The sequence below is a fragment of the Panthera pardus genome, unplaced genomic scaffold (assembly GCF_024362965.1).
Source record: "Panthera pardus isolate Hobbes unplaced genomic scaffold, ASM2436296v1 HiC_scaffold_25, whole genome shotgun sequence".
In the NCBI taxonomy this organism is placed as follows: Eukaryota; Metazoa; Chordata; class Mammalia; order Carnivora; family Felidae; genus Panthera; species Panthera pardus.
The window spans coordinates 90,330,472-90,344,160 of NW_026526821.1; the positions used below are offsets into that span (position 1 = coordinate 90,330,472).

At 45.8% G+C, this 13,689-nt stretch overlaps 1 protein-coding gene across 2 annotated transcripts in view; it reads left to right on the forward strand.

Annotated features, from left to right (window-relative positions):
* Positions 1-13,689, forward strand: part of HK2 (hexokinase 2) — a 62,018-nt gene that overhangs the window by 12,816 nt on the left and 35,513 nt on the right. For both annotated transcript variants that reach the window (XM_019442834.2, XM_019442841.2), the window contains exon 2: positions 6,725-6,887. In XM_019442834.2, coding sequence (XP_019298379.2) covers positions 6,725-6,887 — 163 coding nt within the window. The remainder of the gene's footprint in view (positions 1-6,724; positions 6,888-13,689) is intronic.

Sequence of the window (13,689 nt, forward strand, 5' to 3'; positions counted from 1 at the left end):
AAACAACCATCATTACTATTCATTTCCAGAATTGATTTCTTCTATTAATTTACTTATTTTTTAAAATTTTTTATTCATTTTTGAGAAAGAACGTTAGTTGGGGAGGGGCAGAGAGAGAGGGAGACACAGAATCCAAAGCAAGCTCCAGTCTCTGAGCTGGCAGCACAGACCCTGACGTGGGGCTCGAACTCAGCGAACTGTGAGATCATGACCTGAGCTGAAGTCGGACGCTTAACCGACCAAGCCACCCAGGCGCCCCTGATTTCTTTTAAAATCATGTTCCTGTACACTGTAGTGCTTTGCATGTAACTGGGTTTCATCACAGGCTATACAATGGGAGAAACTGGGGTTGAAGCAATGGCCAGAGTTCTGGGGTTGAATGATACAAATCTTACAGAGACAGATGTTGAAATTTAAGGTTTCTTCCACACTTCCCTTTGAAACCTCTTAAGGTATTCAACTTAGGATTTGTAATACTTTGTATAATCAACTGTCAAAATTAGAATATTGTTGTCTTCTGGATCTGACCAGTTTGGTCAGGACTGTTTTTCCCACTGGGATCAGACAGGGCGGCTTTAGGATGTAGGCAGTGGCCACCAGCCATTCAGTTGGAATTGGCCTGCAAGATGACATGGGCCCTTGTGGACCAGCAACAGGATTGTCATTTATTGTTTTTGACAATAGAAGAAAGTATCTGGGTGATTCAGATCGTAGTCTCGGCTGTGTGACCTTGGTCAAGTCTGCCCCCTTGGCCTCAGTCTTTCCAAGGTCCCTTTCTGGCTTCCACCTGTAGGCCTTTCCTTTCAGGACTTCCCCATGCCTGACCGGGGCTGTGTCTCCTCCACCCAGGACACTGCACACTTTTTGGTGGATCTTTTGTGAGGGTGACCTGCTCTCTCCATTCTCTGCATCATTGCTGTGCCATAACTTCCCCTCCTTTTAGGGCTAGTCTGGAGGAAAATGTGGACACTGAAGGAGACAGGCTTCTCATTTAGAGTGTTACTCATTTCATAAAGAGTATGGTATTAATTTCTCTTTAGAACTTCTCCTGCCTCTACTCACAATCCTCTAGAGGAAACAGGGATGTTGGACTGGTGTGTTAGCGGAAGAAACTGACCAAAATTGCCCAATGAGGAAGTTCTAGTCTCAAGATTGCTAAAGAGATGTCATTTAAAACTGCTATCAGGGCGCCTGGGTGGCTCAGTTGGTTAAGCATCTGACTTCGGCTCGGGTCACGATCTTGCGGTTTGTGGGTTCAAGTCCCACATTGGGCTCTGTGCTGCCAGCTCAGAGCCTGGAGCCTGCTAAGGATTCTGTGTCTCCCTCTCTCTCTGCCCCTCCCCTGCCCGTGCTCTGTCTCTGTCTCTGTCTCTGTCTCTGTCTCTCTCTCTCTCTCTCTCAAAAATAAATAGACATTAAAAAAATTTTTAAACTGTTACCACTTTTTCTTTAACACACGTGCTTGCCTCCAGGCAGGGAGGTGGCCTTCTAATACCTCAGCCAGGCTTTGCTTTCAGCCTGCCTCTGTTTCCCCAGTTTCTCCTTTCCCTCTTTCTCCCTGCTAGAGTTTTAAAGAGAAGCAGCCCAGTGTGATAGGTCACACATCCACCACAGAAAGAGAAAGAACAGTTTGGGGAAACAGCCTCTCCTTTTGTTAATCCTGAATGTGACTAAGGTAGGGTTAAGAAGTGTCACTGATTCGCTGACAGTGCCACTGGCCAGTGGGGAGTCTAGGAGAAAAAGAGAACGGTTAGATAGAGCTTTAGGTCCATCATAAAGCCATTTATGCCAGTGACTGCTGTGTGGCACATTCATCCCGTTTTACAGGGAGGAAACTGGGTCTCAGAGAGTGACTCATCCAGTGTTACATACCTGTACATATGCTACAACCAGGATTTGAATGATTTTTCTGATGCCACAGCTTGGCTAGACCATTTCTAACCATGAAATGAGGGTTGGCCTGAGTGATTCTGCTTTGATAGTTTCCAACCACCTGAATGTTTCCAACAAGTATACAGGGTTTAATCTTTCCAATTCCCAGCACCCAGGATCAACACAGGATTATTTCACACTTGGCCTAATGTTCTTATTAACTACTGACTTCCAAAGACTACAGGTAGAAAAATGGTAGAAATGACCTTAGGCAGTATTGACCAGAATATAGTCCACCATTCTCACATTATTGGCATGGTAGTACCAGCCTAAGGAGAGGGGAAGATGTTTGAACTTCTAAAGGTATCAGTCAGTTTGGTCAGTCTGGAATGAATCTCTGGAATTCTTAATGTTTTTAAAAAGCTCCTCATGTCAGTCATGCTGATGTGTCACCAAGTTTGGGAACTCTTATCCCACGTGGTAGAATGGAGACTAGACAGAAGTTCTCAGAAAGTAGATTTCTCTCAAATTGAGGAAACATTTTTTAACACCTAGAGCTGACCAATAGTAGCAGCTAACCACCTTAGAGTACTGAGCCTGTCATGCTTGGAAGCATTCAAACCTAGGCCTGATGGTTGTTGGGGTAAGAGAGACAAACCTGACAAACTAGACAAAACAACAACAACAACAACAAAAACCGCGTGATGCCCCAAGGGCATTTTTAAGGGTACTTTTTAGTTGCAGTCCTACTGCCCTGCGTCCATCTGATACCTCTTAAATGACTTTGTCCGTGATTCTGGGCCTGGTGCTCCCTCCCTTTGGCTGCACAGTGGGAGAGGTTGGCAGGATCTTGCAAAGTTGCATTCACTTTCTTCCCAATCTAGGAAAATCGTCTTTGTATGGAAGCCGTTTCTTGTTTCTGGCTCTTAGCTTCCCTTGGCCACCCTTCACCCAACCCAGCAGTGCCAGCCAAGGCTGGGTGGGCCCCGCAGAGTGTTTAGGAAACTGTAACTTTAGGCGATTAAGCATTCCTTCCTACTAAACTCAGGGTGGCCATATCATCGTGCTGTGAAGAAGAGGAAGTTCGGGCCAAGGTGCTCTTGTTGCATTTTTCAGAGCTGTCCCATTTCCTTTCTTTGGTCTCATGTGTTAGAGAGGAAATCAAGACCCCAGGGTCATCCAAGAAACCACAGGACAGGTGAAGTAAAGGTGGTGGTCCCAAGTGCCTGGCTTTAGAGCCAGATGCACCTCAGTTTGAATCCTAGCTCTGCCCCTCACCATCAAGTGGCTTGTAAAACAGGGGTGTAGAAGTTTTACAAAAGGGCAATGGCAGTCAAGTCAGTAAAGTCGTAGGATGGTGTCTGGTAGGTAAGAAATATTCGGTACGTGTTTAGCTACTGTAACAATCATCGTCATTGTTTTCATCTGTCACCGGACACTAAAAGATGACTATACTCTTAGGTAAAAGGCAGTGTGACTTGAATTAAGGCTGTTTACTTGTTAGTCTTTGAGGGTTAAGGATGAGAAGTATAGACTGGATTTCCAAGCAGCCTGTCACAGCTGAAGCATCAAAGTTAAATGAACAATGGCTGCTGTAGAACTGTGGCCAGTCCACCTTTGCTCTTTCGTGTACATGACCTCGCCCTCCGAGGTCGTGGCCATGCAGCCTCTTAATAAAGCAGTACAGGCTTTGCTTTCCTGGCTGGCTTCCTTTGTAACACCCAGAGCCATCCGTGCTGGCGGTGGGGCCAGCTGGGGCGGGATGGGGAGTAGGGGAGTGGGTCGCAGTGAAGCTTCTGGCACTCTACTTCTCTCTTTGCAAAAGTAGTAATATGGGAGCTCCAGTTTTATCATGTGGCAAACTCATGACAATGTCCAGAGACATGTCTGCTGCCTCTACTGCCCTCTGATCTGCCAGACCATTCCCCTGGGCCATGCTCTTTGCTGTTTGACCTTTGTATCTGCATCAGGGGATGACTGAATAGAAGATGGCCTTTTTAGTGGGCATGGCACTGTAGTGCCATTCGGCCTGTATAGTCTAGTCCCAGCCTGGCCCTTTGCATCTCTGTGACTGGGCACGTTGCTATCCCTTTCTGGTAGAGTGGAGGTGATAACATTGCCTACCTCACAGGGTTGCTGTGAGGGTTACATGAATTCATGGATGTAAAACCTTGAGAACAGTGTCTGTGCCACATATGGGTTTACTGTTATTACTCAGGCTGCTCTTGGACATGGCCCGGTGTTGGTCCCTGGTCTGGTGGCCCTGGGTTATGTACATTAGCTTTATCAGCGAGGAGGCAGTGTTCTGGGCCAGCCCAGGTATCCCCGTATCTGGAGCAGGAGGCCTCTGGGGTGATTAAAGTTGTCCTGGGCCCAGGGTCACCGGGGATTTGCCTCCCACCAACAGGGAGGGGACTTGAATGGTGTAGGGCTGAGGTTGTGCCCTTTTACCTCCTGGGGAGCCTCAAACATTGTGAGGGAGGCCAGGTATCTCAGGAGCACTCTGGCTGTCCAGTGTTATAGGATACCCGGATCAGTGGTGGGGCTGGTGTCCACACAGCCCTGAGAGGCTGAGGCTGATGGTGGGCTCATGGCAAATGACGTGCCAGGGGCCTGAGGTCAGCAAACAGAATGGGCGATTGGGTTCTTCCTGATATAGACCGATACACTTGGATAGTCTGTGGTGGCTTTTCAATAAATGCTGGCCACAAGCATGTTCTGGGAAATCCTCATTTCTGCAAATTTGAAACCCAGCCTGACAAGCTCAGTTCCTCTCTGTTGCCCGGGGAGGGAGAGAAGTGGCTGACTGCTTTTCTCTACTCCTACCTTGCTCTTGCCCACCCTGTGTAGGCAAGGGTCGCGTCTCAGTGTTGTGTTTTAACCACATGGTGGTTGTGGAGCAAGGTGGGCTGACTCACCAGAGACTCTTGGCCTGGCTTGTGGCTGTTTTTAGTGTTTTACTCCACACTCTGATCTTTCACCTTTGGGGATTTTATTTATTTTTAATTTTTCACCTTTTGGGATTTTTGAAGAATGATCAAAGATGAGTCTTGAGCAGGGTATTTGAAATGATCCAAGGAGGGCCAATCTTTTTGTTCTACAGGGGCAGAAAGAGGCCCAAAGGGGAGGATGTGCCCCAGACCCCATAGGGAGTTAGGATACAGCCTGGAATAGAGAAGACGTGAGTAGGGGGACTGTCTCTGCTGAACAGACTGAGTTCTTTTCTCAAAGGATTAAGCACCTTTTGCTGTTCCTCTGGAAATCTTAGGCTGCAAGTTTGGTTAAAAAAGAAATTCTAGACGGCCCAACAAAAAAGGCTGGAAACTGTAACAGGCTATAACGCTAACAAGCACATTTGTCTAGAAACTCTAATTATAAAAATGTGTGCTTCTTTGTCAAAGTTGAGCAAGGGCAGGGGCAGGCAGGTGCTTACTTGTCTCCCACAGGAATAACAGGGGCAGTGGTCATCAGCCAAGCTTTGCCCTTGGGGACCCTGACATTTCAGAGCAGGGAATAGCAGGGTTGCTTGAAGTCTCTCAGTTTGCTGATGATGCTGAGAGGACTGTAACCTTCACCCCTTGAGGGGGCAGCTGGGGCTTGACCCGAGGTCCCTGATTGTGTGTGGTCTACCCTTCCATGGACAGCAGTGTCACCTGTCCTGGACACTGCTGCTGAGGATAAGGGTATTGAGGAAACTTGTGTGCCTCCTTGGATGGAAGTCTATCAGACCTTTTCCTGATAGGAGAAAACTGGGACCAACCATGGCCAAGGCAGACTAGAACTTCCAAGGAGGAAACTGTGAGAGGGACTCCTAATGCCTCTTTGAGTAGTAAATCAAGTACATGTAACTTTATGTTGGGAATAAGATCAATGACATAAATAGGGAGAGCTGTCTCTGCCTCTGAGGACAGGAGAGCTTGTGTTGCTATTTATGTAGAGGCTCTATTCTGTGTCAGCCACATGCCAGGGATGCAGGGGTGAACACACAGATGTGGTTCTTCTTGGCCTTGGTGCTTATGGTTTGGACACCAAGAAATTCATATTATGGATGGTGTTGTGAAGGGAAAAGTCTGAGTTTTTGGAATAATGGGAGGCCTGACTGTTTCATTAGAAGGATGGGAGGCCTCCATGGAGAGAGGTCTGGAGGGGGCTGAAGAAATGGAATGGAACAAAGAGCTGTGAGGGCCCCTGTGCATGGGTTCCGAGGCAGGGAAGGACTGAACCAAGGGTAGGGTTTGCACAAGGAGTGCAGAGACATGCAGTGAGCTTAGGAGGTGGCGAGAGGCCAGATCATGTGGGGCCTTGGAAGGATTTCAGGTTCGGTTCTCATCGGAAGCCACTGGAAGGTTTAAGCAGAGGAATGGTTAGAGTCTGGCTAGGGGTAGAAAATAGACGAAAGAGGTAAAGGCAGAATTGGGGATTGTGTAAGTGAGGCAAGAGGAGCCGGCTGCTCGGCCTAGGGTGGGGGATAATAGGATTGCCATGACTGGCCTCGAGGTGTGTGGGGAGCAAGGAGGGTTAGTAAAGAACCCCAGCTCCCAGGATATTGTCACAGACCCTTAAACTCAGCCTTTCTGGAAAGAACTCTTCCTCTTCTCCACTGTGCCTTTCCCCTCAACTTCACCACTCTCCAGAAATAAAGTTAAACCTATTTTTTTCATTTGAGAAATTTGAGTTTAGTATTTTTTTTAACAGTCTTGTCAAATAGATTCCAAGTAAATGGTCTTTAATAATAATTTTCTGTACATAATAGACTTTATTCTTTTGAAGGGCTGAGTGATGTTCTACCACATAGATGGCAGTACCAACTGATTTAAACTACAGGTCTGTACTCTTGTTTCCCCCTTTGCAGGTGGACCAGTATCTCTACCACATGCGTCTTTCTGATGAGAACCTTCTGGAGATCTCTCAGCGGTTCCGCAAGGAGATGGAGAAAGGGCTTGGAGCCACCACCCACCCCACTGCTTCAGTGAAAATGTTGCCCACCTTTGTGAGGTCTACTCCAGATGGGACAGGTACTGCCCTGGGGCAGGGGGTGTTGGCTCTGGGTGCTCCATTGCTTGGGGAAGGTTTGGGTGGCCTGGCTCAGGGTCCCAAAGAGCGATGTGTCAGTGAAGGTTCTTTGGTTTCACGCATCAGAAACCAGCCCTGGCTAGGTTAAGCATACAGGAAATTTAGTGAAGTCTAGGGTGGGGTAGACAGGAAAATGGGGCAAGCAGGCAACCATTTGTTTCCTGTCCATGTGCTGAGACAGGCTGATTGGCACACTCTGTCCTCAGGGTGATGGAGGACAAACACATTTAAGGGGGTCACAGCCATGGGCCAGGGCAGTCACTCTACGTGGCACATTCCACAGCCTTGCTGGAGAAACAGTACAGTACAGATTGTCCTAGATTGTTTCTTGAACTCTGTGAGAAAAGAATACTTGAGGTCCACATACACTTGGGACAACGTGAAGAGCCACGGTGCAGCTTAAGGTATTAAGGGCTCTGAAGGTGTGCGCATGACCCCGCCAGGCTTTGTTTAATCCCCTTATTTGGATATAGACCCTAGCTTTCATGATGCAGCATCCAGGAAACCAGAGTAAAAGGTCATGGTGAAGGTAGAAGTTGGAAGGTAGGTTGGGCTAGATCACAGAAAGCCTTGCGTGCACACCTGAAACCATGTTTTTCTTCAGGGAGTAACCAAGTTCTCGAGGGGTGTGGGCAGAACGGCAGCAGCAGCAGTAGATGACGGGCAGCTGGTAGAAACAGAGTGTGGCCCTGGTGGGATGTGCTGGGCAGACACAGAGGACTCAGAGGTGATGCTGGGATGTCGAACCCTGCTGTCTAGGGGCGGCAACATCCTCAGAGAGGGGACGCAACTCAGTTGTGTCAGCACATTCACACTGCTTGTTTCACTTACTGCTCACAGTATCCATTCGTTTTAGGGATGAGGTACCTGTGGGGGCCGCGAGGGGTGAGCAGTGTGGGATAACTACCCACATGCGGAGGGTTGGGAGAAAGAGCCCCAGGGGCAGCTGCCAGGGCAGTGGAGGAGCCAGCAAGCACAGATTCCCGAGAGCCTGAGGGAGGAGAGGCTTATCCATGCACCATATGCCTTCAGATTTTCTATCCCATGTGGGCCGTTGAGGCTAACCTGCCTGAGAGCCTCTGGGGGCCTGGTTTGTCTGACAAGACTTTGTACCTTCCTACGATTTGTAAAACAAGTATGTTTACCCTGGGACTCAGCCTGGACCCGGCACTGAGGGTGTGACCTTGTTCAGGGTTGTTCTGAGTATATGTCTCAGCCCTTCCATGAGTTCCTTGAGGTGAGTGGCCTCCTCCAGTTCTTGGGTATCCCTCGTATACCCTCCAGATTGGCACTGTTTACTGTACCTGCCACTCCCTCTGACCCGCAGCCACACCCGCTTCTATTGTTTTATTTGACATTCTGATAAATTTACTAGCTCCTTCAGGCCAGGGACATTGTTTTATTTCAGATACAACCACAAGGCAAGTACCCTGAATATTTACTAAATTTTTGTGGGCTAAGACCTTTTCTGAGCACCTACATGCAGTAACTCATTTACTTTTGATAAAACCCTATAAGGTAAGTCCAAATTTTGTCTACTTTTTTTTTTTTTTTTTTTTTAAGAGGAGGAATTTGATGCTTGGATGGTCAAATAACTTGCCTAAGGTCACACAGCTAATGAGAGGCTGAGTCAGGATTCAAACTCATATATGCCAAAGGTCAGGCATCAAGACTGCACCCAGCCCATTGTGTGTGTGCGTGCACGCGTGAGCCTGTGCACTCAGCACCAGAGAACACAAGCGCAGCTGAAATTGTTTGAAATGTGGTTGGGGCTGGATGTCTGGCTTAAGTATAAGTAGGTGAATAAATTTGCTGAGGAGAACTAGGTTTGGGACCGGCGTTTAAAATTCTCACTGCTTTCCTGAGCTTGGAGGCCTGGACACCTCCCTCTGCCTCAGAGTTTGCATCGATTACTGTGCTATGTGGTCAGTGACTCTTCTTCCCTGACCTCAGGCTGGAGTCCTGGGAGTCCCGTCTGCGTGCCAGGCTGAAGCAGCAAGCATGTACTTAGCCTCCGTGAACGTGAGGTGCCTGGACTGAGGATAAGAGTCAGAGGCTGACTCTCGCAGCCTTCTGGAGCAGAAGGATCTAGGGCAAGATCCGTTTTGCCTGACCTCCTTTCCACACGGAAACAGAGATTTTACATGACTTTTGTGATACACAGAGTGCCTCTTGATAATGTCAAACTCTACAGGGTAAATGGGGATGACGTGTATTGGAATGTTTTATTCACTTAAGCAGAAGCAAGTTCTGCCTGAGAGTGCTGGAGACCAGACTGTAGGAACCCCAGCCCTCAGCCCCTTCGTTTCTCACTTGCTGGGGTCCTTGGGCCAGCTCCTCACCTTAGCTCTCCAGGACTCGGCTTTTTCTCCTTTGTAAAATTAAGTGGTGGATCTGGCAATCCCAATCTGTTCTACATTTGTACTAGAACCAGTGTGCTAGTTATCGATGTGCAAAAAAAGTTCTCTGAAATACTGTGATTGGGGAAAACCCCTTAGTGTCCATCAGTTGGGCTCTGGTCAATTCATGCAGAAAATAGTCCTTTGCACCCATTATAAAGCATGAGATAGACTTACCTATATTCATACTCTGTAAACTCACATATATTTATGTGTGTGTGTACAGGTACATAAAGTCCCAAGGACGCACACTGAACTATTAATAGTAGTTTTCCTGGTACACGAGGTTGGCAATAACTAGTCAAGTTGAAGGTATGTGTATTTGATAACTCAGTAATACTATGTCCAACTATATTGTCACTTGAACAGACTTCCATATGAACCCAAGGAGGCATGTTCAAGAATGTTCATAACACTGTTGCTTATAATGACAGCATATTGGAAACAGTTTATGGAATATCCCTGTGGATGGAATAACTATGTGGCATGTTACATAAATGAACATATATTAATACAGATACTTCTAAAAAACAGTGAGTGAAACATTGGGGAAGGACACACATCTCCTCCTAGTTAGATGTAACTTGAAAAAAATCCCTCAATGTCGTGCATTGCTTATGGACAGACACACATCATGAAATTATTAGGCTGTAATATGGAATATATACACAAGATGAATGATAGGGGTTGCTTTTGGAAATCAAGAAAGGAAAATGAAATTGGGGAGGAGAACATGAGGGAATGCAATTTAAAATGGTCAACATCAAGGTTTTATGCTTTGTTAGTGCTGGCTCAGAGTTATGGAATGTGGCATTAAGGACTGACTTCTTCAGTATGTAAAGCCTATGAAAAATGAAATTTCTGGGGGCGCCTGGGTGGCTCAGTTGGTTAAGCGTCGACTTCAGCTCACATGATCTCATGGTTCGTGAGTTTGAGCCCCATGTCGGGCTCTGTGCTGACAGCTCAGAGCCTGGAGCCTGCTTCAGATTCTGTGTCTTCCTCTCTCTCTGCCTCTCCCCCACTCATGCTTTCTCTTTCTCTCTCTTAGAAATAAATAAACATTAAAAAAATATTTAAACAATGAAATTTCTGCTTTGTTATTGGCACCCCAGTGAAGGGCTGAGAGGGGAGACCTTGGGGTCAGTTGTTTACAGGGATCTCTGCCTCTCCCCTAGATTGGTCACACAGCCCATGGGGCCTTGCTGCTGTGTTTGCTTCCTGGCCCAGGACACAGCCTGGGTTCTGTTGCTGCTACTGGTGGTTATGTGTCTCTCCCACAGAAGGCTAGGGGCTTTACTCAGGTGATGACTTTTCCACAATGTCCTTCCACAGCCTGTTCCTTGCCAGTATTATTTTTTGAATCTGGGTGATTAAACCTGGGATCTAAATCTCTGATCTAGAAGGACCTAATCTTTAAGTCAGTGGCTGTCTAACTTTTCTGGACTACAGGCTCATACCAAGAAACACATATGTATAATTATTTATGTACAGCTGGAACAAGTTTCAGGGGCCAATGTCTACTGTTAAGTGTGATGTAGTCAAATACATTGCAGTCCATTCTTTAAAAAAAGCTGCTAGTCAGGAGCTGCTGAGTTTTTTCCAGCTTGCAGTTTGAAAGCTACTGCCTTAAAGGCTCCTCACCCAGTCTTGTCCTAGACTGGCATTTGTAAAATTGACTACTTGGTGGGGAGGGAGGTGGTTTCAGGGGAGTGTGTCATGAGGGGTGAGGATAGAATTCTAGTTTAAATGGGGTTGAATTCAAGCTGTGTGCTTTAGAGCAGCTTAGAACAGGTTAGAGCAGTGTGTGCCCTGGTCCTCCATTTTCTCACTTGTAAAAAGAACCATCAGGGGGTTGGTGATCCATGAATTAAGGGGGATTGGATATGTGACCGTCTCATGTTCTGTAAACACGATTCTGTGTGGCCACAACCCACCTCTGTGAGGCATGGCCAGCACCAAGTTCACTGAGAGAGGGCCCTGCATTTTGGAGCGAGGACCAGGTTCCACCTCTTGTTTGTACGGGCCCCAGCTGTCTAATGGTAGTGAAACTCATGGTAGAAAATGTGGGAGAGACTTCAGGAAGTTTCAGGCCATCCATTTATGATGGAGGCCTCCATTAACACTGAAGAAAAATGAACCTCCAAGTCATGGTTTGAATTCTGTGTGAGAAGGAAGGGAATGCTAGTGGCCAATGAGCCCGTGGGGACCGATACTAAAACATCTACACTTCATAGATTGTGTGGACCATGCAATGCAAAGAAACATAGATGGCACAGATAAAGATGAAATATATGTAGATGGGCCAAGAATATCTTATTCACATGACTGTCAGTCAGAGTGTATAAAAAAAATTCTCCCTCTTCCTCTGCCTCTCCTTCCCCCTCCCCACCCCCACCTCCCATAAATAGTTGAAAGATTTCTATAACAGACATCTATATACGGACTATCTAGATTCTTCTATGTTGGTATTTTACTAGATTTGCCTTACCACACTCCTCAGTCCTAACCCATCAGTCCCTCTTGTTTTATTTGATGCATTTGCAAAGTAAATGACAGAAATCAGTTTATTTCAACCCTAAAACTTCAATATGCACATTACTAACTAGATTTCAATATTTGTTGTTTTTAATGTAAAATTTACATACAATGAAATGACAAATTGTAAGTATCATCTGATGAGTTGACAAATACATAATACTTGTAATACAGTGTATATATCTAATACAACCTCCACTGAGATAGTGGACATTAGCATCAGCCCAGAAAGTTCCCTCGTGTTCCTTCCCAGGCAATCCCTGTCCTTGACCCCAGAAGCAATAACGTTAAAATTTTCCATGTGTATTAGTTTTGCCTGTTGTACAACTCTCCATAAATATAGCCATTCGGTATTTACTCTTTGTGCAAGGCTTCATTTATCCATTATAATGTCGGCTTTATCCATGTTGTGTAAATCAGTATTTCATTCCTTTTGGTTGCTGATTTCATGGTATGATTGGAATCCTATATGACATGCATACTGATGGACACCTGGGCTGTTTCCAGGTTTCGCCTATTAGAACTAAAGCAGCTGTGGACATTTTTGCACGAGCCTCTTTGTGGACTCACGTTTTCATTTTCTTAGGTCAAAAACTAGCAGTGGGATTTCTGGGTCGTAAAGTTTGGTGTATATTTAAGAAACTGCAAGACCTTCCCCAAAGTGGTTGAACCCCATTCCATTTTATATTTTACACTCCTACCAACAATGTGAGAGTTCTGCTTTTCCCTTATCCTTACCAATATTTGTTTTTTATACCCTTCCCCTCCCTTTTGTTTTTTGCAGTACAGCATTGAATAAAGAAAGCATTCATTTGTATCTGCCAGGGACCTCATCATCTCTGACCTCTCTGGAGGCAGCTCTAACCTAAACTACGGCTGTGCTTGTGTTGTGGTGCAGCCCCACCCGCAGTCCTGTCGGGGGGCCTACTGCATACATCACAGGGATGTGGCTTTCAGAGGACAGTTCCGTCTTAAGAGTTAACGTATGAATAATTGATACCATTTAATGAGTATCCACAATGTCTGTGATACGCTATTCACATAAATAATCAGTTTTATTCTCCATGCAAACTCTGTCAGAGAGACATTCCAATTTAAAAATAAGGCAACTGAGGCTAAAAGAAGGTTGGTGATTGCCAAGGTCACACATGGCCAGTGAATGGCAGAGGTGAAGAGTTTGGGTTTAAAGATTTAAGCAGATGTAGTCTTCACTCCGTGCCCATTAGGTTCATAATTTACATCAGCTCATGTTGCTGAACAAAAGTTTCTAGAGCAAATTGGACTAGCATCTTTGTAAATACATCATAAATACGGGTTGGCTTTGTACCGTCAAAATAAGAAGCTCAAGTACAACCCACACGAGAAGCTACGAATTTTTCAGATGCAAGTCCCAATTTAGAAATAAAATATCTTTGTAGTGTTTTTATCACCCTCTTGTTAGGCAAGATTGTTTAGATATAAAAATGCCTTGTAAGGCAGAGTGAGTTGAAGGCTTTGCTGTATTGATCATCTGATACTTCCCCACTTCCCTAAATTGTTAATTATTTTCACAGGTGACTACATCTTTACTATCTAGCCAGATTGAACTCCTTGGAGAGTAGGGGATGATGATGATGACGATGATGATGATGATGATGATGATGGTGATATTATAACTGTAGGCTTATTAAATGCCAACTACTGTGCTAAGCACTGTATTTGAGCAATCCCATTGATTCTGACAGTGACCCAGTGGGAGGCACTATGAACCCCATTATATGGAAAAAGAAACCAGATTTGTTTGATTAGCCAACTTGCCCAAAGTCACATA